This window comes from Vicugna pacos, chromosome 25 (genome assembly GCF_048564905.1).
Source record: "Vicugna pacos chromosome 25, VicPac4, whole genome shotgun sequence".
NCBI lineage: Eukaryota > Metazoa > Chordata > Mammalia > Artiodactyla > Camelidae > Vicugna > Vicugna pacos.
This window is the reverse complement of record NC_133011.1, coordinates 16613381-16640999: the sequence shown is the minus strand read 5'-3', so window position 1 is coordinate 16640999 and position 27619 is coordinate 16613381. Positions and strand designations below refer to the sequence as shown.

The 27619-nt window shown below is 35.0% G+C and overlaps 1 protein-coding gene and 1 long non-coding RNA gene across 2 annotated transcripts in view; one reads left to right on the top strand and one right to left on the bottom strand.

Annotated features, from left to right (window-relative positions):
- Positions 1–27619, bottom strand: part of PKHD1L1 (PKHD1 like 1) — a 133471-nt gene that overhangs the window by 91936 nt on the left and 13916 nt on the right. Inside the window, exons 6-21 of the mRNA XM_072949613.1 lie at positions 26560–26653; positions 23205–23258; positions 22589–22662; positions 21592–21634; positions 17953–18023; positions 16627–16737; positions 14594–14683; positions 12461–12729; positions 11094–11185; positions 8039–8198; positions 7616–7751; positions 6711–6854; positions 4983–5140; positions 3968–4081; positions 2295–2444; positions 1180–1304 (exon numbers count right to left, since the gene is read on the bottom strand). Coding sequence (XP_072805714.1) covers positions 1180–1304; positions 2295–2444; positions 3968–4081; positions 4983–5140; positions 6711–6854; positions 7616–7751; positions 8039–8198; positions 11094–11185; positions 12461–12729; positions 14594–14683; positions 16627–16737; positions 17953–18023; positions 21592–21634; positions 22589–22662; positions 23205–23258; positions 26560–26653 — 1885 coding nt within the window. The remainder of the gene's footprint in view (positions 1–1179; positions 1305–2294; positions 2445–3967; positions 4082–4982; positions 5141–6710; positions 6855–7615; positions 7752–8038; positions 8199–11093; positions 11186–12460; positions 12730–14593; positions 14684–16626; positions 16738–17952; positions 18024–21591; positions 21635–22588; positions 22663–23204; positions 23259–26559; positions 26654–27619) is intronic.
- Positions 1910–8286, top strand: LOC140689272 (uncharacterized). The gene is made up of 4 exons (XR_012064159.1): positions 1910–2251; positions 3450–3472; positions 6230–6288; positions 8095–8286. It is a non-coding gene; the product is annotated as an uncharacterized lncRNA (long non-coding RNA).

The following is a 27619-nucleotide window of genomic DNA, read 5'->3' as shown; positions in this document are numbered from 1 at the left end:
TAGTTAAGAGAAGGCACTGACTCTGCCTCACACTTGCTCCATAACACAGGAGCTCTGAGTTTCCGCTGGTCCCACTCCTATGATGAGAACAGACTAGTGCTGTCTATACAGTACAGAATGACGACAACTTAAATGATACGTATTAAAGGACAATGCAAACTGTATAGATCGATACAACATAGAGAAGATTTTTATATAGCTATGACAGGAAAAAAAAACCCACAAAAGAAACATATTAGAAATCTTTTGAAGACATGGAAATCACACTGTGGGTATTTTATGACATAAACTTACATGAGAAAAACCTAAAATTGTGGAGAGGAGGTAGGTGTTCCATATCTTTATGGTGGTAATGATTTTATAACTGCATTCATTTGTCAAGCTCACTGAACCATGCACTTAAAAAGAGTAAACTATGAAATTATGTAATTTATACTTCAATAAGCATGACTTTAAATGTATGAGGGATACTTTTTAAAACAGAAAAGTTGTGTGTGTATTTGTCTTCATTGTTACTTCTATTATAACTAAAATTTTTGTATATCTTCTACATGAAAACGCAAAGTCAAGACTGGTAAGTTTCAGAAGATATAATAACTAATAAAAACTAAAACAAAATTATGCAGAACTAAATTGTGCTTGAGGGTATGACAATTATGGTCATTAAGCAGCTTTCTCTAGGCTCATTTAGTTTCTCCCCTTACACTTCTCTATTTGCATTTTTATGTGTCTAACTTTTGAAAAACCAAGTATTTGGTTTTCTCCCTTAATTTTGGTATATTCATCAAAATGTTTTATTTTCTCCACTCACATATAGCAAGCACTTTTTTTTTTTGCAGTGGTCCAAGTCTAATGACAATATTGTGATAAGACAGTCTCTTTCTACCTTCCTTACTAGATTTAGTAATTTAAAATTTAAATCTCAAAGTTTACCACTGTTTCGTCTTTTAAATGGTCACAGGTGATAGTGACACCAGATCAAAATTTATTTTCATAATCTATAGATTTATTTTTGGCACAACTATTTCTGTTAGGAAGCTTATGTAGAAACAGAAAAACTGCATTTAGATACATGGTGCGCAGGATTTCTCAAAAACAAACAAACAAGAAATGAGTTTATCTTCACAGTTAACATACTATAGCATAATTTAAAGTTTTCAAATTCATAATGTAACTTACTTGTTTCCATATGCAAAGTTATATGTAAATTGTGTATCTGTGCTTCTCGTAATCTTTCTTGTATCTTGGTAGTGAAATTTTAGACCAATATAATTTGTCAGGAATCCTTTGTATGCTAAACATAACTGCATAGAAAATATTTCAAAAGTCAGTAACAATATCTTACCATTGCGTTGTTTTGTAGCAATTCAAATTAATTAAATCAGTCCAATAAACATCTATTGAGCATTTTCCATACAAATGTATCAGAACACAGAGGAAGGAATGATTAGTTTCAGACAATTAGGTGCAGAAAAAGTGAGGGAGATTTTATAGAAGAGGAAGTTGAGTTGATGTGACCTTACAATTAATGATGAATTATTTTATTGTTTTCTTAGATGTGATTTCCTTAGAAAATGGAAATAATCCACTCCCTCTAGCCATGGAGTTATGTAAGGATCAGGGCCAGCTCTAACTGAGTCCTCAGTGAATTTGAAAGTCCATTACACAGAGAGAGAAGATAGATATATTCAGGTAGATTAACTAGGATGTGAATACAGCTGAGCATTTAGAGATGTCATCGTACAACAGTCATTAAATACCAAATTTAATGGTCCACAACTCCCAAAGAACACCAGATATATTTAGAACTTAGAACCTTAAAACATGTGTCACAATTGGAGAATTTTACAACAATAGAAAAAGTAGGTCTCTGATTGCTGACCTACCCTAAAGCTGCCATCTCCTCTGCTCGCGATTCTCCTTCACTTTCCCTGACCGGATACCCAGGATCACTCTACGATGGCTCTCTGTTTCTGTTTCTTCTTAATTAATGAAGGAATATTGAGGAGATCATATATTTTTAATTGTTTGAGTATTTACATTAGTGAGCAAATAATTTATTTCTGAAATCATGAGATGAAGCAGAATTCATGTGCATGGTACTATGAGTTTTTTAATTTCTTTTTCTGAGACTCGAGAAGAGGAAATCTCAAGCACCCAGAATGAACCACGGTGCCTGTCCAACGTGATGTGATTTCACGTGACAAGCACTTCTCCTTGTCTTAAAATTTCATGAAATTTTATTACCAAGGTATTTTACAAATTTAATTAGCATATCATTTTGTTGAGCTTACCTGATTATAAGGAAATAATAAAATGTCTCCATATGGTAGTCTGTTTGGTTTAACATCTGCTGAGTCAAAAAGAACAGCTGGGTTTTTCAGGGAATATCGGCCACAGTAAGCATCAGTTTCAGCTGTCTTCTGGCCTCTATTAATATGTTCCTACAGAAACAATAATATTTCAGATGAAAACATGATTTATTGCCCTGCTTTATTCCCCAACCTCTTTGCCTAAGTCATTCAAATTCCATCGCAGATCCCATTGCTTCGCAAACTACTTTACCTTGAAATATTTTCTTTCTTCTTTGAAATTCTAAGGCTCTCATCCTACCTCACTCATTTAGATCCACAGTCATATAATTCTTTGTGCCTGTATTTGACTACTCCCCAAGTCTTAACTGTCTCCTTATATTATGAACTCTTAAGGACATTTATTCATTCTTTCCACAAATGCTTAGTGTTCATTGTATGCCAGGCTTTTTTGCTTGTTTGTTCATTTGCTTGATTTTCGCTTAATCTTCAGGGTTCAAGTAGTGAAGAATCCTATATCTAAACACAGGAGTTGACCAGTTTGGGACAAAGGAAGTAAGGACTATAAAACCAGGGCTGAAGGGAGGCACCTAACTCACATAAAAGCATCAAAAACAATGACTCAGGGGAAGTGACAAATGAGTTGTCTTTAGACAGACAGTCAGTTTATTCTTTAGACAAGAATAAACAGTAGTTATTTAAAAGGAAGAGGGAGTCAAGGGGCATCAGAGAGAGGGTAAAATATATGCAACAAGCGGGGATGTGAGTGTTGCTGGGAAATGCAAACAGCCAAGGTAAGGTGGAGTCTTGTGTGTGTCATGTTGATGACGGGAGATGAAGCAGGAAAGGAGTATAGTGTAAATCACTCATTCAGTTCCCTCCGCTGCAAGTACTACCTTCAGGATAGGAGATCCCAAACACATGTGCATTTATTAAATCAAGTTGAAAATGTAGTCCATTAAATGCGAAGATTTTCCCTCTTCTTCACTAGTAAATCTGCACTCATAAAGTATGACATGATGTATATTCTAAGGACTCATTTATTTCTGGGGTATTGATCAAATTGAATAACTAGCCCATATATTTCTCATTCCTATGGCACTCACTTGGAAATGGTGAATATCTGGCTTCCTCCAGTCTTCAAAATAAGGATTAGGAAGGTAAGTGTATTTCAAATTTTCTTTACTGTACATCAAAGAAAAATCTTTGTATATCACCAAGAAATAACGACTTGGCATTCTACTCACTGACCAGAGGGTGATCTCGAGAAGCCAAGGAAGCAATTATATAATGCTCTACTACAAATTGTATTCTCTGAAGCCAGTGAGGAAAAAGAATATACTCTTCATCCAAGTGAAGAAAACAAACAGAAAATCTTCTAGATCTCATATTTACCCATCTTTTTGCCCACCTTGCCTACTTTCTATCAATGAAGAGAATTCATGTGTGATGGAAATACTGCTTCTCAAATGAACCATTTTATAATGCAGGAAGATGCTAGAACAGACCTTACCAATAAATGTAGAACAAAATTATACTTGCAGTTTGATTTTAAATGATAAAGGCATTCATGCCAATTCAAAAAATGACAAAATTCCAAACATTTACATGAATGCTCATCTGGTCAGTTTCATAGTTCATTAAACACTCCATACCAAGTTAAAATCAGTTTCATAATCTCTGAAGTATTTCACAAGAAATCCTTCTTCAAAATTTGCAATTTGTGGTGGACACTTGGTGCTAACCATTTCTTCCACTGCAGCCTGAAACTAAATTAACAACATGAGCTTTAGTAACTTCTTTTTCATGAAGTTAGAACATCAGTAATTTTACTACTAACTCTACTAATTAGTTTTAAAAGAACATTTTCATAAGCTAATCCCGATAGCCATAGCTATGAGGTCATTTTCTAAACAATTTTAAATTAATATGTGATCATTTCAGTGCTGAACGACTTTTTCAAGAGTTTTATTTTGGAATGACAACTGTTACATCCAACTGGGTAATCTTAGCTTACTTAGTGATTACATAAGGTAGGCATATTTGTTCAGCAGTTTTCTTAAAGACAGTAATGAGGCAAACCTAAATGAATTAGTTCTTAGATTCCAAATGAATAGTTTCCCAATTAATTCAAAAGTTACTCAAAAAAACTATACACTCCATGCATTCTGTTTTTTTAGAAGAAGAGATACAGATACTATAAGCCTATATTTATGATTATTTTAAAAATAATAATTCTGGATTATATAGGAATAGGTACACATTCATGAGGTCTCCTATAATTTCCACAACTACTTCCCTGGCAAAGCACAGATACAACTGATGTTTAAAATTAAGAACCTGAAATAGTGTATGATATTTAGTCATTAAACAAATATTAACTCAAACTCCTTGTACAGGTAGTTGTCAGAAAAGCAGTAGCTCACAGGCAAACACTCTTTATGAACAGCTGCCCTGTATGCAGATACCCTGGATCCTGTTGGCACAGGTCTACAAACTCCCCTTCCATTCCTTCTGTCATTGTGACATCTCCTTCCTTCTCTGCTCACTATAGGTTGGCTCCAACCCACCATGCCAAGTAGGACATGTATTACTTTCCCTTAGAATGTGTTTTTATAGAACAGTGATACTTAAGTGGCTTTCTATTTAAAAAATTAACAGAGAGCATACTTCAGCTTCTGATGACTGTGGGGTAAGAGGCTTAGAAGTGATCCCATCCCAGTTGAGTGTGAATGTGTCCAAACTGGGTTTTCCTTTGATTTGTTCTGTTATATCCAGTGTGACATTGTTCCTTTCAAATACTTCATAACTGAGTAGATCAAAGTCTCCTACAATGAAATACCAAACAGAATTCAAAGAAGTAAATTAATAAAATACCAATACAACCACAACATCTAAACTCAGATTTAACAAAACTGGTTCTGTTTGGAGTTGCAGTATCACAAAGAAAATGATGAATGGGGAAGATGCAGATCCTTGAATCTGAGATTTAGCCATAGCAGAAATAGCAAATGAAGAGTTATACATTTAAAGTTCTTTTTCTGTGGCTTAAAAGGAAGTATCGAAAGATAAGCAGAAGATGGTACTGGGATCATGAGGAAAAAGATCAATGGGCAAAAGAATATTCCAAAAATTCTTTTAGTTTTGCTCCAGTGCCATCATCGTAGTGTAAAGGGCTAGGCTGGAATTGCTATTTTCTGTAGTCATGAATAGAGTACAAAAATGAATTCCAGGAAGCAGCCCCATGCCTGTGAGGCTTGTTTACACACTCCCACTTTGCAAGAAATAAGGCCTTGTCCCCAGCTGTCTCTCTTCTTTGGAAGGATGCTTTACCAGTGGAATCCCATTGACTTTCTCTGTTGAGTAAAGTCCTAGAATTTGCCCAGTTATGATTTTGGTACCATATTTCTTAAGGTCTCTGGTGAAGCCTTAAAATTTCCCTCTGATCTAAAAATATGTTTCTGGAAGAACAAGGATAACCGTATCTTCACTCACATGGTATTGTCACAATCTAACCTTTGGGAAATTTCCAGAACTTCAATTCATGTTAAACAAATTCTTCACTCTTTACTCAACAATCAAATTAACAATCTCATAATGTGAGACATAAACAATGAAGTAACATTTTACTTATATGAATTGGAAAATAGTGATTGCCACAGGAATCAAATACACATATACTCAGGGACCTGTTTCATGAACTAGATATCCCAAATACCCACATTGGTTGCTAAATTTGGCCATAAGACTTGAAAATGTAATAGGAAGTTAATAGCTATTACTTGAAAAGGGTAGAGAGGTCAAGTAATTTTGGAAAATGCTGCATTAAACACAGGTGCACTGATTTTGTTTTTTTTTGTTTTTGTTTTTGTTATCATTTCTATTGTTATATTTGGTTTGTCCTTTTCTCATTACAGGACTCCTAAGGGATTTTAATATTCTAATGAGCTCTGTCAGTCTTCAAGGAGAAGCTGAGGTATGCAGTGTTTCCCACGTGGATTTGACCCCAGAATCTTTTCATCAGGCAAGATTTGGCCAGACTTACGCATGAGAAATACTGATTTACTTAAATTTCATTCCAGAATTAGTATCTTCACTAATTTGTGCTAAATATGAAGGAGGCTATTATACTGATAGCGTGTTTGTAGTACATAGAGTACATTTCTCATGCACTGGAGCTGTACACTCCATGAAGTACAACTAAAATTTAAGTCACAATAGAAAAAATTATTAACTATTTAATTTCTGTTTCCCCTAAAGCTGATCAAGGGTATGAATCCACTTCCTTTTCTCTGTCATTTTGCGGAGCTTTTACCTCTTTCAGCGGAGTTGACAGGACACAAATGTGTTTCCTAGGAAAAAACTTTACAGAATTGCAAAAATGAAACACATGCTTACCTCTAGTTGATATAAAGGTTACCATATAAACATAGCTTTGGGGGTTTTGTGTTCTTATTACTTGAACTGCATCCGGTTTTATAGACCAGAGGTCATTTAAGGCTGATTGCAGTATGAAGTCAGAAGCATCAGCAGGTAGCCAGACTTTTGGATGAATTAAAAAAAAAATTAAAATCAAATAATTAATAAAAAAAGAGGTGAAATCTCGGCACTACCACAGCCAGCACTGATGTCTTACATTTGAATTTTTTAAGCACCTATTGTCTACACCATGTAAGTTATAATTAATAAAATTATGTTCTGAAATTGATTCGAGTTCAATACTATTGACCACTTAATTGGATTATGACCTGCTGAGGACAGGGCTCATATTTTATTGTTTTAACATTCCCATAGTAACAGCATTGTATTTGACAAGCAGCAAGCACTCATCAATATTTACTTACTGAAACAACAGAAATAGCATAAATTATTTTTTCAGGATTTAGTATAAAATATAGAACTGCAATGTCTTTATTAACAGCTCAATTACTGTCTCATGGGCTGATCACTTAACTTGAGGAACTGAAAGAAGTGTTTACCTCTCTGTAATGATGAATTTAATTCCTATTAATTTAAGCCTCTGAGTCAGATATGTAAATTCCTTATGAGTGTTTAGATATGCATGTATCACAATCCTCAGAGAAGAAAATGATAGTGTACACCCAAAGGTTGTTTCCATTGATGTCACTTTCTATCCCAGTCTGAAGGTTTTTCTTCATAATATATTTTTTTTCTGCTTCTCTCTCTAGCATACTATTAAAATTATATTTTCCAGACAGTAAAATTTGACTACAGCAAATTTTTTTTATAATTTTGAATACACATGAAGAGGAATAAAATCTCCCTTATTATTTACAACTTACCAGTTTTTTCCATGTTATAGATTAGTCTATATTGGTAAAGTGAACATGAATTAGCTCCCACACATGGGCTGGTTACCGTGATCTTCTGTACTTCATTAGTTGCATTAGTTGTTCCCCAGTTTTCCAATGTTATAACCTATTTCCCAGTTTTAAAAAGCATATATTTACCATATGGAAAAATACATTTTAAAAGCATCACCTATTCAATGCCTCTATATTGCCCTATTTTACTGCAAATGATAGAATACTTTAAAGTGTTTGTCATCAAATAATAGTCTCTTGATTTGTAATTACAGATATTCCAAGCCACAGTTTAATAATTTTCTATGACTGTTTTTCCCCAAAACAGTATCTTACCTAGTAACAGAGCTCCTGTCTTTGACCTTTTACTTTCTATAAAGTGGATCTATAATCATAGCCAACCTGTACTTCCTGGACAATTGTCGACTGGGATTTGATCACTTGTTCTTCATTTACAGCATCTTCTGTTTGTTGCTCAGTATAGACATTTCTATACTGGTACAGTCCAACGTCCACAAAAGCACTTAGTCTATACTCCTGCAGCAAGATTTCAATGTAATATCTGGAAAATAGAGCAACTAAAGAATGTGACTTTTTTCTCCAGAGCACTTGTGATGAATTTTTCTTTCAATGAATAAAATCTCAACACTATATAAAACACCTGCCTGTTAAATGATTTCTATTGTAGTATCCCTGATTTTAACTATTAAAATATACAAAATTTCCTAGCAGTTTGCTAAAAGAAAATGAATTAAGATATCTGCATTAGAGATAGAGAGTTGTTCCCATTCGTGATGAACTCACTCAGTTCTGTCAATAAATACCGAAAAAGATACCATCCTCTATCCTTAAAGAAATTAAAACAAAATTACATGGTAGGTTATAACACAAACTCCCTGGCATAAAACACAGGAGACATGCAGAAGTTACTGATTTAGACATAAATATTTCGTATCTGAGTGGTTGTATGTGTCAGAAATGAAAGTTCCATCCTTAAATATTGTCTCCACTTGTAACTTGGGAAATAAAACATTGCCTCAGGAAACTCTTACTGATTATACTGATGATGACAGATCTCCAACGAGCTGTATGGGATCCACAGCTTCTAGTTGGAATTCTTGATTCTCAAGATTCTTGATTCTGCCCGCCATCCAACTGCCTATCCAGGATAAGGTGTTCACTAACCAGCTATTACAAGTAAGTGCAAAACTACTGCTTCCCTGTCTAAATCTCCATCAATGTTACCACTGCTCCCATCTTTGGAGAGGCCAGCTGGGAGTTCCTCTATATTGCCTTGCATCATTCAACAGATACTCCTGTATATGGAGAATAAGTATCCACAGTTCAGGGAAGGCTGTAATGATGGGTATTTATTACCTCCCACCTGGCAAGGAGGATGGGGCTCTGGGTCGTTCGCCTCACATAACTGATGTTGGAGGATTACATTAGGCTTTTGGTTGCCCTAAGAACCTGTTAGCCAGCTCTGCCAAATCAAGATGGGAAATACTAATTAAGGAGAAGGAATCGAGGAAGAACCAATAAATTCTGTATTCTGATTGGCAGCTTAAAAATATTTATTAAACACTAAACTGAGCACTTTACAGACATCACCATATTTACTTTTCACAAAATCCCATAAAATACATTTTTTATTCTCTTTAATTCATATGAATAACAGAGACTAAGAGCATTTTAAAGATTGAAAAATTATTTAAAAACTAGTAACTGAAGCAGGATTCAAAGTACAAAAGAGGGTGACCAAAGAGACACGCACTTATAGATGGGGCTATATTATTTGAGTAGAATGAATTGGCAAAATGAGCTACCTTTGGAAAGGCCTCAGGGACCACTGTGCAATAAACTGGCTAGAGTGGCCTCAATTTTAGAGCTCACAGTCATCACTGTACGTGCCGGTGTGTAAATTCCACGCTAGTTTGCAGAAGCACAGACACCAGGCAGCTGATGTATTATGAATCACTTTCATGCAAGCTCTGTGCTCTTGCCAAGCGGGTAAACGAAACTCATTTTCCAAGGTCAAGGCAAAGTCTGAAGGTGTATTGACATTTAATAGCAGTAGGTATTAACGAGGTACCCCACTTACCCTGAATTGGCGCAGTGATCTTGGCTAAAAGAGAAAATGCTCAAGTATGTAAAGAGGTGATAGCAGAGGAAGGAGGAGAAAATGGAATGCTTTCCTCACACCGTTATTTCTATGGCTTCAGTGAGAACACTGTGTGATTTTTCTCAGGTACCCCTGATCTAAACTCTCTCTGTCCAACTCCATCAGATCTCCAGCGTGCTGCCTATGAGCACAGTCTAATCATTATCTGAAGGGTGATGTGGTAGAATGGGAAACAAACAAACAAACAAACAAACAAACAAGAAACTTCTCCCACCAAGAAGTGAAGTCCATTTCTTCACCCAATGAATCTAGGTTTGGCCATTTGCTTTGGCCAACGGGATATTAGCAAATGTGACACAAGAAGAGTCTTAAAAAGTACACGTGCATTATGAATTGCCTTTTTTGCCGCAGGGATATTGTGACAAGCCTGGGCTAGCCTCCTTGAAGACGAGAGACCATGTGGAGTGAGCATCCCAGGTATCTAAGTTCCCACCATGCCAACTGATGAGGCTCCAGATATCTGAATGAGGCCATCCGAGACCATCAGTAACCAACTAAGCTAGTCAAACTGGTTGGTATCAAAATAACTACCCAGCCAATTACAAAACTGGGTTGCTTTAGCCACTAAATTTGGGGAAATTGTTTCTTATGCAGCAAAACCTAACAGATGCAAATGGTAAATGGAAGATGGTTTCAATAAATCTTTTGAGATTCTCCATATAACTTAGCTGTTTTGCACATATTGTGCCTTTTACTCCTCATTTTCTTAGGGTCCTGAATGGCTTTTTGAATTGGATTCAAATGGATTATTAGCCATTGAATGATATCCTAATTTTCTCCCTGGAATTAATCTTTCAGCACTAAACATACTCTGTAAGGGCAGGGAGTCTATCATAATATCCCTTATATTAAGTTTCCAGTACCTGGCCCAGGGTCTGGAATAAATCAGTGAATATTAAATATATTAACTGAGGCACCAATCCATGAGTTTTGTGATTTTTCTCTAGGAACAGAGACAAATAGTAGCAGGGAAATTATATGGCTTGATTAACTGGAAGGTCCTAGTAAGAAACTAAAGCAGGATTAAGTAAATTTCCCCAAATTATAATTTCTATAACAAGAATAATTTAGATTTCAAATTTCTGGTTAGCTGAATGACAGTATTCTTGAAAATACAGAAATAAAACTTGACAAAATTATAGAGAATGACTAATCATAAATTAAACCAATAAACTAGTGTCACTTCTACCAGCAAAACAAATAAAATATTTTTAGATACAAACTTATAGTTTTTAAATACTACACAAGAACTTAAAGAAAAGAAAAAAATCTTACTCTTTTCCTTTCTGAAGATGAATGTCATCTGATCTTTGCGTTGGACTGGAAAAATAACTGTTGGCATTGGAAGAATGATACGCAATCCTCATCTTATCCCAAAAAGACAGGGGAGGGAGGAGAGAATGTATTAATAAAACTTTTCAGTATTTATTTATCATTTATTATTTCTGACAGTCATGGAAATTTTATGAATAGAAAAATGTGAAAATACTTCAGTTTTTTAAGGTCTGTTATCCATGATGAAATGGAATTTTAAAAATTTATCAAAGCTCAGTTCATTTCTTTTGCCCTTAACTAACATCAACCCCATTGTTCCATGAATACACACAGACCATTAAAACTGCAATAGGAAACTGAAAGACCCATAATGGGAGGAAGATTGTTATTGTTAAATAAAGTATTCTTTTGCTCTACGGAGAACTTAGAGGGACTTAATCCAAGTGAGATTATTAAAGGAAGGTCTGAAAGTTGCCAAGGATCACCAAATGGGTCTGCATACTAGAAAGAGAAGACTTTAGGCTTCTCATTAGAAATGACTATACCATCTTTAAAGGAAACTTGCTGAAAAGCTACAGTAAAATTGGAATTCATGTTTCACAGGCAAGAATTTAAACTTGTCTATCCAGTTTGGGAGACAATCTTGCCATATATATATAGAGTGAGTCATAAAATATTATTTTTATTTGATCTATTAGTTTCACATTTGTGAGACTGTCCTAAAGAAATAACATAAAATACAGAATAATTTGATGAACACAAGTGTTCAACAGAGTATTATTTATGGTCATAAAAAATCAGAATTTAAGAACTTATCAGTATGGGGAAAGTTACCTAAGTTTAGTAAACTCATGCAATAACATACTATTCAGTCATTAAAAATGGTGCTATGTAAATTATTTAATAATATGTGAAAAAACTAGTATGTGACCAAAAAATGACTATAAAATTGGATATATGATCCTATTTATATAAAAACCAAGACACAGACAGGAGATAATAGACTTTAATCTCATGACCAAGTAATAGTGAAACAGATCTAATAGAATAGTGAAATATTTGTGTGCTTCTCCAAATTTCCTGTGATTATAATTCTTTCACAATAAAAATAATCTTCAATTTTAAAGGAAATGTATGTTTTTTTCTTTGCTAGAGAAAAATTAGGTATGCGGAAGCATTTTCTTTTAGGCCATGGGTTTTCTATAATGACTTTACGGTTCATATCACCTGTGTTGAAATAGCCAAGAACCCATCACATAAATTCTTTGATATATTCTTTGGTTTTGGCGTCGAATAAATGGAATAAATATATATAAGGTCACCGTATTGTTTCTATAATATCAAGTGGTATTCTGTGACTTCCCTACCTTGTCTTCTGGAAGTCCAGTCTGGCTGAAATAAATAGCATAACGGTCATCACCTTTGATGTAGAATCTATAAACATCAGAATCCGGAGCCACCAAAAACCCACTGAAGCGTGCAACGAATGCGTCTTGTTCCGTGGGCCAAACATAGGATGCTGAATCTACCCAACTGGCACCCAGGTACCCTGGAGTCTTTTCATTGTATTCGAGTATCTCTTCAAGATGGACTGGCCGGCTGTTATTCCATACCTCAAGCTTTAGGCCTCTCCCACCTGAACATAACAAAATAAAAGAAGACTTTCATCAGAATTTTGATGCTGTATCTCGAAGTCTTCTACTTGGGTGGCAATTATGGATGTTCTACTCCTACTCACATTTTTAGAGCACGTGTGTGAACAAAACAGTTACACCCACCCCTGCGTATATTTGTACCCAGAGGATAGAGTGCTATTAAGACATGTCTGTACCTCAGATTCTACATATGTCAAATGAGAGTAGTATGAAGATTTTCATGGCTGCTGTGGGGGTTGGATGTCATATATATGTAAAATACCTGGTACTTAGTGAGTGCTTTATGTAAGATAATAATAATAATTATTTTTGATATGACTGCTGTCACTTTATATAGTCAAGACTCAAAACTTTAATATTCAAACCATTTGATTACAAAAACTTCACCTTGATCATCCTCTCTAATAAAAGTTACTCAATTAATGGCTTATACTTAATCAAAGGACAGACACTGTTGGCCTTAAGATTTCTGTCAGTATTTGTTTTTCCTTTTCTTTTTCCCAACATACTTCTGCTGTAGGATGTCACCTCCTTCTTGGAAAGGATCAGACACAGAACATCCTCATTAAAGTGAACCTACACTTGCCAGTGTAATGCTTTTCCTAATCATAAGGGAGTGTCTCACTTTTTAATTTTTCTTCCTTAACATAGAATCACAGTCTGGATCAGGCCTTCCTCCAGCAGCCTTAAGCTTGTCAGGGGTGTTTGGACCTGGAAAATAATGGCTACTCCTCTTGCCCTAAGTTCATTTAGAGAAAAGCTTAAGTACTTCAACCTTTCACAGCAGCCGTGTTCTCTGGTATCCACAATTTTCTTTAACATTATCAGTGATAAATACTGAAATTCTCCTCCTAAACTGGTCATTTAAAAACAAATCATTCAAAACAAGGAAATTTAGGAGGTTAATAAGCTGAATTTATTCGACTTCAAATACCAGGAAATGAGACAATTATAAGCTGATTTCATTGGGTGCACAAGATGAGATACAGAGTCCACTCGCACATGTGCACAGGAGCCCAGGGGTCTAGCTGCAGATATCAAGGCTCCAGTCCACTTTCACTGGCCACAGGTGACAGAATTTTGAGTTCCACTTCCCTCCATCCCTGTTATCACTTCTAAATCATTCTAGACAAGGATTTAACCTCTGCCATTTATGTTTCAAGCAGGAAAAAAGCACCTGAGAACTCTCCATGTAGCTTGTACCAACATTTAGTAATAATCATTTGATTTGAAATGAAGGCACCCTCCTAACCTATCAACAGAAACATGCTGTTTTCACAAGGTGTCTGAGGAACTTAGGCCAGGTTTACCTCCACTGCTGCAGCCTTGAGGCAGCTTTTTCAATAGAAGTATTTCCTAGTCCAGAAAGTATAAAGAAAAAAGCTAGGAAGAAATGTATTATGTCTCACTACAAACTCTAAAAAGTTCAAATAATATTTCTGTTACTGTTGTTACCAGCTGAGTGTTCACATCCCTCAAAACTCAGGTGTTGAAACCTAATGCCCAGTGTGATGGTGTTAGGAGGTGGGGCCTCTGGGAAGCGTTGAGGCCATGAACAGCCCATGAACAGGATTAGTGCTTTTATGAAAGAGACCCCACAGAGCCCCTGGCCCCAGGAAGGCCTCATCTAGAAGAAAGCAGGCCTCACGAGACACCCAGTCTGCCAGGGCCAAGGCCGTTGACTCCTGCCTTCAGAGCTGTGCGAGATCAAGGTTGCTTACAAGCTCCTCAGTCCATGGCATTCTGTCATAGGAGCCTGAACGGACTAAGACACTAAAGATACCTGTCAATAAAATTTTCCCTGTGCAAATATAGAAATGGTCCTTCTCTCTTACGGCAACTTACCTGGATATACAGTTCTGGGAATATCAGGCTTAGGGGGCGTTCTGCAACATATGCTATTTTCTGTGACATTCAAAATATCACAGGCTTGACCTACAGAGAAGCAAGGGCAGAACTATTACTACAGAGCTTCAGAATGCAAATCACACCAGCTTATCTGGATTTCAACCAAAACCAAGTTGCACAAGCAAGAGGCAAAGGTGGGTCTTCATTTCCTTTACATGTTCTCCATTAACGCTTATCATTCATTAATTGTTGTGCTTCCACAAGGCAACATTTTCCTGGCAAAATCTCAGAAGTCTGAGTTAGAATATTTCATAATCTCTGAGAAAAAAATTAAATATTTAATGAAACGATGCTATCATAAAAAGATTTTACTTCTGGGTCCAAAGTGAAGCCTTATATTTTGTTCCTGAGAGTAAAGTTTCTGAATAGATTCACGATGTTCAGAATTTACGAAGGTAGATGATCCCAGTCCTCTTAGGTGGTTTTGTCCAAGTTTTTCAGATGAAAGCAAAAGGGATAATAACTGGTAAATGGTATTTTCACAGGCAGATTGAAACCAAAACAGACAAGGGGCTAAATGAGAATGACGGTACTTACACACAAGCACAATTAGACTTGAGGAAGAGTCTACATTTTAGACCCCATGTGCCCCTCATGGTACCTCATGTAAGGTCAGCTCTCCTTCACTATTTACTGAAATGGAAATAACCCACGAATAATGAGGCAAGGGAGATGGAGGAAAGTGTATTTGCCAAGTTTTGTTTGGTGGTCTGGAAAATTTATACTTCAACACAACCTTTCACTACTTTGAATGCTTTGGGGATGCAAGATAATTGAACTGGAAAAAAGTACATTTGAACAGTATAATAAACCACTCTAACACATTTTGTTTGGAGTAAAGGGAAGATACCAAATAATAATTATTTTCAAGAAATTATTGAAGATTCAAAAATCACAAATCTGGCTGTCACATTAATGGCAATGAAATACAATAAAAATTAACATGTTATCTCTGTGTATCAGCTGTATCCTAATGCCAGATCATAAAACACATTCTATAAATTAAAAATATTTCATGTCCATGCTTTCAATATTTAAAACAAAATATCTGATCAGGATAACATATTATATGAAATTTTAAAGACTTTTGGCCTAGATTTTAATATTTATGCAGGTGGCCAGCAAGGATTCATGGAGATAGAAGACACTGTACAAATGTTACACAAGGTTGCTTTCTATGAACTTCTTTTCTCAAAATCACAGTTTGGCTGGCTCACAGGCAGAGTCCTTAAAAGCAGAAAGCACCTGAGAATAGGGCTATATCAGAAAAATTACATGCCAGGTGCTAGGGAAGGCATCCTGTCCATCAAGGTAGGTAAGGTCACTGTAACTAAGTAGGAAGATCTCCACTATGACGTTCATCCCCAGCCTCCCATTTGAGCTGCCCAGCTCCCTACCTCTGGTCAGATCTGGACCAGACATATGAAAATGGTGCATAACCAGAGAGTCAAGCCTTCTGTGCATTTGTGAATATATAACACATTAATTAATGCTCTTTCCAAGGCCAATATCATCAGTAACTACTGATGTCCAGACAAGGCACAGCATATGACAAGAGGATGAAGAGAGTATCCCTAAACACGTTTAAATTTCCCCCAAATCAGCCAACCCACTGGGAAATAACAATAGTTCAAAAAGGACATTTAAGAGTCTATTAAACAAAGGGGGCATGCATCTCTGAGTGTGGCAAGGAATTTGTTGACAGCAGCCACGATACTGCTATGCAGTGCCCTCTGTGACCACCTCAGAGCCCAAATCCTGGTCATGTAAGGCTGAAAGGAGTGGTCCTCACTGGAAGATTGCAGTGGGAAAAGCATCAAGTCTCAGAACCAAATGCCCATCTGCAAATACCCAGCTACTTTAAAATTAAGACATTAATTGAGAAAAGGCTGTTATTCTTCTTACACATTATTAAAGAAAAGGCAGGACTTGTTCTTATACAGTAATATATTAAAAATCATGAAAAATACCTCCAACTAGAACTCTGACTGGGAAATCTGTCTGATCAAAGAACCGTCCGCTTATTGTTAGCGTGGTGCCACCTTGAACGCTTCCTTGTGAAGGTGAAATCGTAGTGACCTCTGGGAGCGGGGAGGGGAAGCACATGAAAGAAAACACCATGAATAATACACATAAACTTAGGTGTCTGACTTTTTACAGATTTTCCAAATTACCTAGCCACAGCACATAGCACAGCACATAGCACAGCACAGGTACTGAGTTACCAAATGAATGATTCAGGGGTTTCATTATTTTGTCTCTGATGCAGTCCCGCAAAGAGGACGATAAACATGGCTTTCACAGACACCTACATCCCCTGGGGACCAGGCGTTAGTGGTAACTGGTACTAAAGAGACTCTGGTAATGGAAGGATCCAGAGAGTAAGGAAAATCTGGGCTGAGCACAGATGTTTGGGTCCAGAAGAGAGCAGGAAGGCGGGAGAACAGCCTCTTCTTCCCATGCTCTTGAAGAATGAATCTTTCTTGTATTTATGGGCCAACACCTTACATTTATATTTTTCTCACCTACCAATACATTAAGTATGATGAGAATTCTTGTGGCTTTATATATAAAAGTCTTAGGTACACTGGTAAAATAGCCAAGTGCATGATATACGGTAGACTTTTATTAAAATTTATTCTTATTCGTTCAACCTATCAAAGTTCTATGTATTTTTACATATGAGTTTCACATTAAATAAGTTCCTAGAAAAAGCCAAGACAGATCATATTTGATTCATTCCAAGACACAATTTTTTTCCCCACATTTGGACATCTTTGAAATCTGAATCGCCACAGACATGAAACAAAGTACAATTATTCTAGGAGAATCTGAGTTTGCTTCGGACACTCTTACCAGAGGCACTACCAATCTGAGACCTCTTTAAATTAAAATAAATTATGATCTGCTTGAGGATCATTCTGGGGCCACACTGAGAGCATAAATCTCAAAGAGTGCTGGCTTGTGGTTTAATCTGACAGCAAAGATCTTTTTTTCCTCCTTTGACCAATAGCCCAAGTTGAGTTGCACAAGTTTCCCTGCTGTCTCTTCTAATGTGATAAGTTTATTTCCCAATCAATCTTACACCAGAAATGTAGTTTTGAGGATTCTAGCTTAATGTCAGGGCTTCCTGTTAAACTCCTCATCTTAGGTGTTTTTCCTTTCTTAGTATTACACAAAATAATATAGTATACTTTACAATCATTGTTGTATTTGACTTGATGAAATGAAGTATACATATCTCTCTCCCTCCCTGTTTCACAAAACACACACACATACACAGAAAGGTTACATACCTGCATATGTTTGAAACATTGAAATTTTATTGAGAGAAGAAACAAAATATGCCATTTTTTGTGGGAAACTCCTGTTTAAAAAAAAAGTAAAAATTCCTGCTTTAAAAGTGACCTTTATTTTAGGAAATTTTTTTTTTTACTTTAGTGACAGAAATCATTTAATTTACAAAGGAGCAGGAGAGAATTTTGAGGAAGATGAAAATGTTCTGTATTCTGATGTACTTACTGATTACACAAACATACAAATACACAAATGTATATTTGTCAGAACTCACTGAACTGCACACTTAAAATATGTTCACTTTATTATGTATAAATTATAGTCAATAAAGTAAGAATTTATATTAACATAAAACAATAAAGAGACAGGAGGATTACCCTTCATAAAAGCTGGGCTCTTCTGCTGACCACCCCGGGGCTCTCCATACTATTATAACCCATTCAGTGTCAGAAAAGCTGGCACTGTTGAACACTTATCAGGTATGCTAAGTTTTTTTTAAAGCTTTTAATTTATTATGTTATTTAATTTTTACACCAACCCTGTGAGGTAGGTAAAACTGAGAATTTTTATCTTACTCAAGATCACAAAGACAGTAAAGCAGCAGAAACAGAATTTGAACCCTGGCAGTTTCAGTCCAGAACCCTGCCTCCTAACCTGTGTACTACACCTTTCTCCTCTCCTGACCCTAATTTGCAGGAGAATACAAAGGGATCAAAGCAAGTTAACAACAATCCACCAGACTTAAGTCACCCTTAATAAACACAGAGTCTATTCACAATTTTGACAGCTACACACTTGCACTTCCACAGCCAAGAGGGTTAGGAAGGGAAGAAATTGATCCTAGAAATTAAACGCTGTTCTTTTTATTACCTCAATGAAATTCATAATTAAAAAAGTTTAAAAACTCAAGTGTTAAGACCTAAAACCCATTCATCACAATTATAACACACTGAACTGGAATCTAAAAGGAAAATGCAAACCTGGTGGTAGAGACCAATAGTTAATTCCCTGTAAATCTAACACAGGCATTATAATGCACATTTGCAAAGCTAAAGAGTCCCTGAAAATATTTCATGCTAAATTAGTTATTTAAGAAGTGCATATTGGATTTCACATTTTTATGTTATCGGCCTTTCAACTGATTTCTCAAAGATCTGAAATGATGCCAGTTCCAACAATATTGTCTGTGGTCAGATCCCGCATCTGAAAAATTAACTCTGTTTCTGAAGTTGGTGGGGAAATTGCCTTCTAAAATAAAATTAGGATGTAATTTATTTGGTATGACATTGAGGTGATTTTCACTAATTCACTGATAATGGCTAGACATTTCTCAATTAAGGCAGCCTCATCTGAACCTTATCAGTTTGGAACAGCTGTTGTTTGAACTTGGGGTAATAGAAGAGAGAAGGTTGGCTATAAAAATAAATACAAAATGGGTACCACAGTGGTCCTTAATTGGTTCATTTGATATTTAGGAATGCTCTTGAAATTTGTAAAATACGGTTTTGATAACTTATAAAGTGACTTAACATTTTAAAACTAGGCTTTTAAATAGTAAATGTCATATTTTTAACAGTTATATTAAATTCATAGGATTGTTTAATTCAGAAACACAATTCCTTTAATTCTGAGACATTAATACAAAAGGAATGCTATTGTCTTAACAATAACGAAAGAATTATAAGTCAAGTTCACAGAATTAACAATCTTATGCAATATTTTCACCAATATAAGTACAAATTTGCTGGCTCTTTAAAATTAAAAATTTAAGGGCATGTTATTGCTGCATATTGATTTATGTACACTTATCAATCACATTCAAGCTTGATCACTCAAACCTTCTATTTTTGGATAATTATTTCTCTGAGAGACATATGATGGATTTGGCAATTAGTACCTTTCATACAGACTCAGAACTAAGAATTCATTTTTCTCACCTTAGGAAGAATGACATTGAGAGCATAAAAGAACCATATTCAGGAAATCATTTAAAACTCCATAATTGTTGCTTCTAACATGTTTTCCTAATATTTTTCAATAAAATCCGATTGTCCTATCTTACCAAGTTATATGTAAGTAGGCCATGCTATGTCCATGCAGAAAACTACAGTTAAGTCTTGGGACTGTGAGTCATAAAGGTTAATCTTAGCCCTGTTTACATTTCATCCAGTCTGGTTTGTTTTGAAGTATAATATTCTTCATGGTTTTGGTGTAGTCTATATAGTTTTATAATTAAGTGTCCAGCCCACTACCAGCCCACTATCACCTTTGGATGTCTAGAACTAGTTTATCTCTAAATACAATGATAATGGATTTGGTCTCACCAGGTCAACTCCATTTCCATACATGCAGGGACCAAATCTCATCCTTCTCTTGCAATCTGTAAACACTGGACGGGAATAACATCTACTTTGATTATAATACTGCCATTATTTCCAAACATGTTAATCACTGAGTCTCTCTTCAGAGACAAAAATAAATCAATAGACCTATCTTATCACTGGTCTATTACAGATATATTAGTATTGGATGGCTAACTAATGTGACATACTTGGATCTCTATCAACTGGCTCATTTTTCTAATGGGAGATGACATGACATTTTGGGAAGAACAATTCATTTAGGCTTGGCACATCATGGTCCTGCCCATAAAAGGCCATTAACATGCTCCAGTTACTGGGCCAGCCAACAAATGCCCCAAAACATTTGCTCTCAGGAATGCGGTGATCCTACCACGGTAGAGAATCCTGGGTCAGGATGGTGATGGGACGTGGTTCTGTGACTGAAACCCTCCATCAGTCCTGGCAGAGCACTGGAATAAAAGGCTTAGGCCCTGGAGTTGGACTGCGTGGGTTCACACACTAACTCTGCTTCCTGCCAGCGGAATATCCTGGAGCAAATCATTTAATGTTCCTGAGTCTCATTTTCCCAGTGTGCAATATGGGGTGGATGATAACATTCAATTTATAGGTCCTTTGGGAGTATTAAACTTGATAATATATGTAAAGTGCTTCATATCATGCCTGCCACTAAATGCTCATTATTATTATCAATAAGATTTGCAACATGTGTTGAGATTTGCATATTCTGATATTTCTACAAACGTGTGATGGTCTTGCTTACTGAAATTAGGATGTAGAATATCTGGAAATATAAGTTCTAGTTTTATTACAAATCACAAATACAAGTTATTAACATTGGCATTAAAATTAACAATCAAAAGCTAGAACTACCATCTTTCACAACTCTACTTGTTCTGATACTTTAAAAGAAAACTATTATCAGGTAATATTAACCATGAGGTTTTATTTATTCTTACATTAGTTCAAATCAAAATTTAATTACTTAGTTACCAAAACAATCTAAATTATATATGAAGGGCTACAAAACATAAAATAACGCTTCAATATCACAACCAAAGATTTTTTTAATTTATTATTTTAGGTAATGCTAGATTTCCCAATAATTGAAAGGCACAAACTATGACTGAAAGTTACAGATCCCGTAAATGTTAATATAGGGGGAGAAGGTGATCAATTTTTTAATCTTGGGATCTATAGCACAAAGTAAATATACACTTTTATTTTATTTACCCGGTTGAATCAATTATGAAAATCATTATTTACAAAATGACCTACCTTCCATAATCACTATCCAAGATGAAGCTGACATTGTGATGACCTGGAATTAATTAAAATACACAATCAATTAAATTCTCAATCACAAAATAACAATAACTATATATTATAAAGCTGATTTAAAAACAAAGTAAAGAAATACAAATTAACACTGTATTTTACACAACCATCTATTTATCATCAAAGAAATGAAAACTGAAATATATTTAAAAAGTACCTAGTACTTTAAAATATACAAAATAAGATGTCTTAAGGTTAAAATCAGAAAAACCTGACAAAATATAATAATGAACAGAGAAGAAGGAAAGAACATATATGTAACCATAATGCCTTCAGTTTCTTTCATTCAGTGTCTGTTTACCTGGGTCAGACACTCGGCTCTAGGTTGAGAGATGGAGGGTGAGCACGGTTTGCTCTTTTCCTCACAGAGCATATGAAAGTGTAGGATACAGTCCGTTAAAAGCAATGACATAGAGAACTAAAAATTGTGATAAAGCAATCAAGGAAAAGGAGAGTGATTTTTGAGAATACAAGGCAGGGGATCAGGGAAGGCATTTTTGAAAACACAACCTTTAATCTGAAATTCTCAGGACAGGAAGTTGATGAAGGCCCTGAGACAGAAGGAATAAAGCTCACTCAAAAACTAAAAGGTTTATGTGTCTGAAGTACATAGAGCAAAGGGGAAAAAACAGAATAAAATTAAGGCTACAGAGGAAACAGCTAAATTAGTAATGGAATCATCCAGATGACAGAAGAAAAGAAAAAAGAAATTTGAAAATTACCTTCAATATAAACCTTAGGAAAAAGGTAATTCATACATGCTTACATGACACGGAAAAGAAGCCAAGTTAATACTAACTTTAAAAAAAAGGGATGAGGCTACAGGAGAGACCCAGGAGAATACAAAACAAGGGAATAGCCAGGCTCTTCTGAGAACTCTGAAGAATGAATAGCCAGGCTTTTCTGAGAACTCTGAAGAATGATGATCAGCACTTACCAATGTAAGTTCCAGTCGTCTTACAAATCATAGAACCCATGTCTCCATTTGGGCGATCTAGTTTTAGACCATACCTAATAAAATATATATGTTAATTTAAAAGTTCATACTGACACTAAAGTTTCAAAATACTATGTTTCCCTTAAAAACATCTTATGAATTTCAGAATGTGTATCAGGATAGATACTGTTGCTTACAACAAGAATTTTTGTAAAATGAAAATATTTCCTAGACCTGGTTGAAGTTATTGACTTTATAAAATAAGAAAACTTCATTTAAAAATTAAATATTTTGTAATTAATTTGGCTATCCCCATTGATATTCCTTTAAAGAATTTAAAACGCTACCAAGTGAAACAATTATTTGATAAAGATATTTCTCAAATCATCTTTCTCATAATAATCTATGTAATAGTTTATATCATACTATACTGGAGACAGGGGATATCAGGTTACATCTAACTACACAAATGATGGATAACTTACTATATTAAATATTATAATTTATACTGCATTATAAAGCATTCAGCTATGCAACATTGCTAAGAATTACTACTAAATTTAGTGTGTTGATATCCACTATTTATTTTTTGAAAAAAATTATGTGAATTACTTACAGATTATCAGATTGTGGTATGAGAAGTTCACAGGGCATTCCTCCAGTATATACTCTGTATAAATAATTTATTGGGAAAGATCAAGTAATGCTTAATAAATCGTTTCAAAATGTTCTCCCACCAAGTTTACTGACACCTTATATCTTCTTCTCTCAATCACTTATTATTATCCATCACTCACTCACTCACTCACTCACTCAACAAACATGTATAGACTGCTTATTATGTTGCAGTTCTTGCTGTTGATAGTGGAACACATCAGTGAACAGAACAAAGACCTTTGAGCTTATGGGACTGACATTCTGACTGGGGAAGAATGATAATAAATATGATAATCATATTATATTCAGTGTGTTAGAAAGTGATAAATATCTGTAGAACAGAAAATGTAGGGGTAGGTATAGCTCAGTGCTAGAGTGTGTGTCTAACACGCACAAGGCCCAAGGTTCAATCCCCAGTACCACCATTAAAATAAATAAATAAATAAACCTAATTACCTCCCCCCCCAAATAAAATAAAATCCATAAAAAAGAATAAAAAATGTAGATAATGGGAACTCTTCCACCTGAAGTTCAATTAAGTCAAATTTAAAATATAATTTTGTAGTTAAGTTTCATACTGTAGGAATTAGGTAAGGTCACAGCAAAGGTCCCACAAAGTAATCAGGATGAAGAGAATGTCTAATAGCATCAATGCCAATGAAACAGGATCAAGAAGCTGAGAAGGATTAGAAGCTAAGAAGAAAATCTGCCTTTGCATTTCCCCAGCTGATAAACTCAACCTGTTGCTTTAAGGCTGACAGAACCTGGTAGATTGGAGGCTTGCAGGTAACTGGAATCTCACTCTACAACACCGGAATAACCCCCCCGCCAGCTTCTGGGACGGCAAATTCCAGACACAAAATAAGGCCAGATACAAACATGAACTATAAAAAGTAGGAACTTCCATTTGCAGAGAACTTTGAACTTTTCAATATACTTTTACACACAAATTCTTTAATTTATCATTATCTTCGGTTATAAAGAAAGTAAACTGAATTACTGCGCCCAATATACAGATTCATGAATTCATATTCCCCTTCTAAACTCTTGCCTCACTGCAACTAAATAAGAAGTTCAGCAGCCAACATTTATAGTTAATTACTACATTTAGTCCTTGCAACTATCTTATGGGTGAGTAACTATTATCCTTCCATTTTACAGATGAAGAGACTGAGGCAGGGAGGTTAAGCAGTCTGCCCAAACCTACAGCCAGTAAGGGGTAGAGCAGGAATTCAAATCCGGACAGCCGTGGTCCAGCGTATGCTCTCAACTATACCCTGCAACCCCCACAATGGTTTGGGTTTGCCCAGACCATTGGCAGTACTACCCTATTTGGTCTTAAATACATATATTTAGATGTTTTTTTTTTTTCTCATCTGACCTTTTAGACCAAAAGCTCCTTTGTAAGCACTAGGTCCTTTAGTCATTTTCATATCCTCTATCATTTGTACCCCGTCTGAATGTGGAGATTTGGCTAAATTGTAAAGACTTGTGAGAAGCAGAAGCAGCTTAAGCATTTTGGGCTTCCTGACTTTCTGCCCAGGACTCAGCCCACTGCTTCCCGCTAACAGAATTCAGGCACAATGAAATGCCTTGAGGGCCCCAGTGTTACAATGAATGTGGTAGAAATGAGATAAGCATGGCTCTAAAACCTTCGCCTCTCCGAATAACAGCTGTGTGAATTTTTTTCTATATTTATATACAGTATCTCAGGGTTACCAAAATATAAGGAGTGGGCAGCCTCACCTCTCAGGTCTCTTTTAACTGTGATTCTGTGATTTCATGAAATAATTTCTATCTATTTCTTTGTATTAAACAGAAGTAAATTTCAACCACAGTGGGGGAAAAAAGGAATCACTCTGAAAGTTAAAATTTCTATTTCCTTGCATCATTATGGAAAGGATGGCTTTGAAACCCAAGCTAAAAATTGGAATATAAGCTATTCATAACATTCAACTATATGGAAGTAGACAAAAATAACTGTTTATACTAAACTGTCCATATAAAACACTAATTATTTATTTCTCTATTTAGTGGTTCTTTTATTATATATAAGGAATCAGCATGAATTTTTCCAGAATATTATAGATTCATGCAAATGTGATTTAATTGAGACTTCTACCTCATAAAATGCCAGATAAATTATCTTGATTTTATTTAGTAAAACTTTTCAAACTGCATGTTTTACAAAATTATATATGCATATGTACATGCCGAATTATTATTATGTGCTGTCTGAATTATTATTTAATTTATCCATTTTACACGTGTTCAGTAAGAATGAAGCATCTTGAAAGCTGTGATACTGACTCAGTACTTCCTTCTGTAGGAAATGAACAGGACTTTCAGTCTTTTAAGGCAGGATTGAGATAACCCCACCTAAGCTATAGGAAGATAACCCTAGTGACGGTGCTAGTTTCCTGTCCTAAAGGTTAGTTAATCAGCCAGTGTTACCATCTGATCCACAGTTAGTATCTGGAGGAACCAGGATTCAAATCCTAGCTTGTTAATAAGTTAGTGACTGTTTTAGTTTCAGCACTTTCCTGTACACCATGGGTAAAAGACACAGTGCCAAACTGCCTGTTAGAAGACTCGGGTTTTCCTCCTGACTTTGACTAAGCAATAGACCTCCAGGCTTCAGAGGTTTTTTAAAAAATATGTGTAAAATGAGGCAGTTAGATTAAGTAAGTTCTCCAGTAATGAAGTTCTATGACTTTAGCCCAATTTGAACTACGGGACTTGCTTCCATGTACCTTCTATTAATAAAATTCATCACAGAAAAGTAAGCAATTATGTCAGACCAAAAGAGAAAGCTATATTGGCCATTGCTTCTATGCCAATGAATCATGCAATAGTCTATTTTTCTTCCTATACTGTGGTTGAAAAGCACTGATTAATACCATCACACTGCAGGGGTTTTTAGTATCACTGGAGCCATTATTCATGGGATATCATATCTAATCTGTGAGTGATAAGAATATGTTTCAGTATCAAAAATTTTCGAGACTTGCAGTTACTAACTACTACATACAAAATAGACAACAAATTTATACTGTATAGAACAGGGAACTATATTCAATATCTTGTAGTAACCTATAATGAAAAAGAATATGAAAAGGAATCTATGTAGGTATATGTATGACTGAATTATTATGCTGTACACTGGAAATTGACGCAGTATTGTAAACTGACTATACTTCAATTAAAAAAAAATTTGCCCCAACTTCTGGTTCATAAAATTACTTATTCCTTTGAGCCCTAGAACATGTTTATAAAAATAAAATAAAATAAAAATAAACAATAAAAAAATTTACCTCAAAATCCTAACATTTTTCCCGTTTGAGCTTAGTGCAGTATTACTTCCATAGACGTCAGTGAAGATTCTGCCTTGGATTGTTATTAGTGTGCCTAAAAACAAACAAAAAGTTCTGTGTAAGATTATCTATTCATTTACCCATGTGCTTAATATTAAAACTCTAGGGTTTTTCCCAATAAAACCAGCATCTAGACACTTACATCTTGTGTTCACCACTACTGTTTAGCATTGTTCTGAAATTTCTACCAAATACAATAAACTGTAAATGAATATTTATAGTATTAAAGAGGTATCTATAAGTATTTACAGATTAAAGAGGTGTTTCATGGAAGACACTATGAATTATTCAATTAATATTGCTTGGATTGTGGGTGATTTATTTGAAAAAAAGTAAATAAGATCCCTGCCTTATACCAAAAAATGAAATAAATTCTAGGTGAAATAAGAATCAAATATAAACAATAAAACCATAAAAACTCTCAAAAAATAAGTGAAAATTTATATATTTTATTTATATTATTTATATTGTATATAATAATTAGGATGGTGGGATCTTCTATAGCATAAAAATAAAGGGAGAAGTAAAAAGGTTAAGATCTACAGATTTGATAATAAAAATTGTCTAGTAGAAACATCATTAATAGATTTTAAAAGCAAATAATAAATTCAAAAAATATTTCCCACCTATACAACATATATATGGTTAATAGTCTTAAAATCAAAGAATTCTTGTAACTTAATACGGGAAAGATTGAATAGCCTTAAATTACCAGGAGATGAACCAGTAATTTGTACAAAGAAGAAATACAAATGGTTAATAAATACAAAATTAATTACATAAATCAAAAGAATTAGAAAAATTAGGAAAAAGCCCTACTATATTTTTATACAAATTATTGAAAAAAAAGAATACCTAGAATTGTCAAGGTTAAGAGGGCATTCTCACATATTCCTGTTGGAATTATAAACTAATATAACTATAGTTATTATAAGAAACACTGGAAGTCAGCTGAATGTCTAATAGAGGGAGAGTTGAATACAGTATAATAGATTCAGAT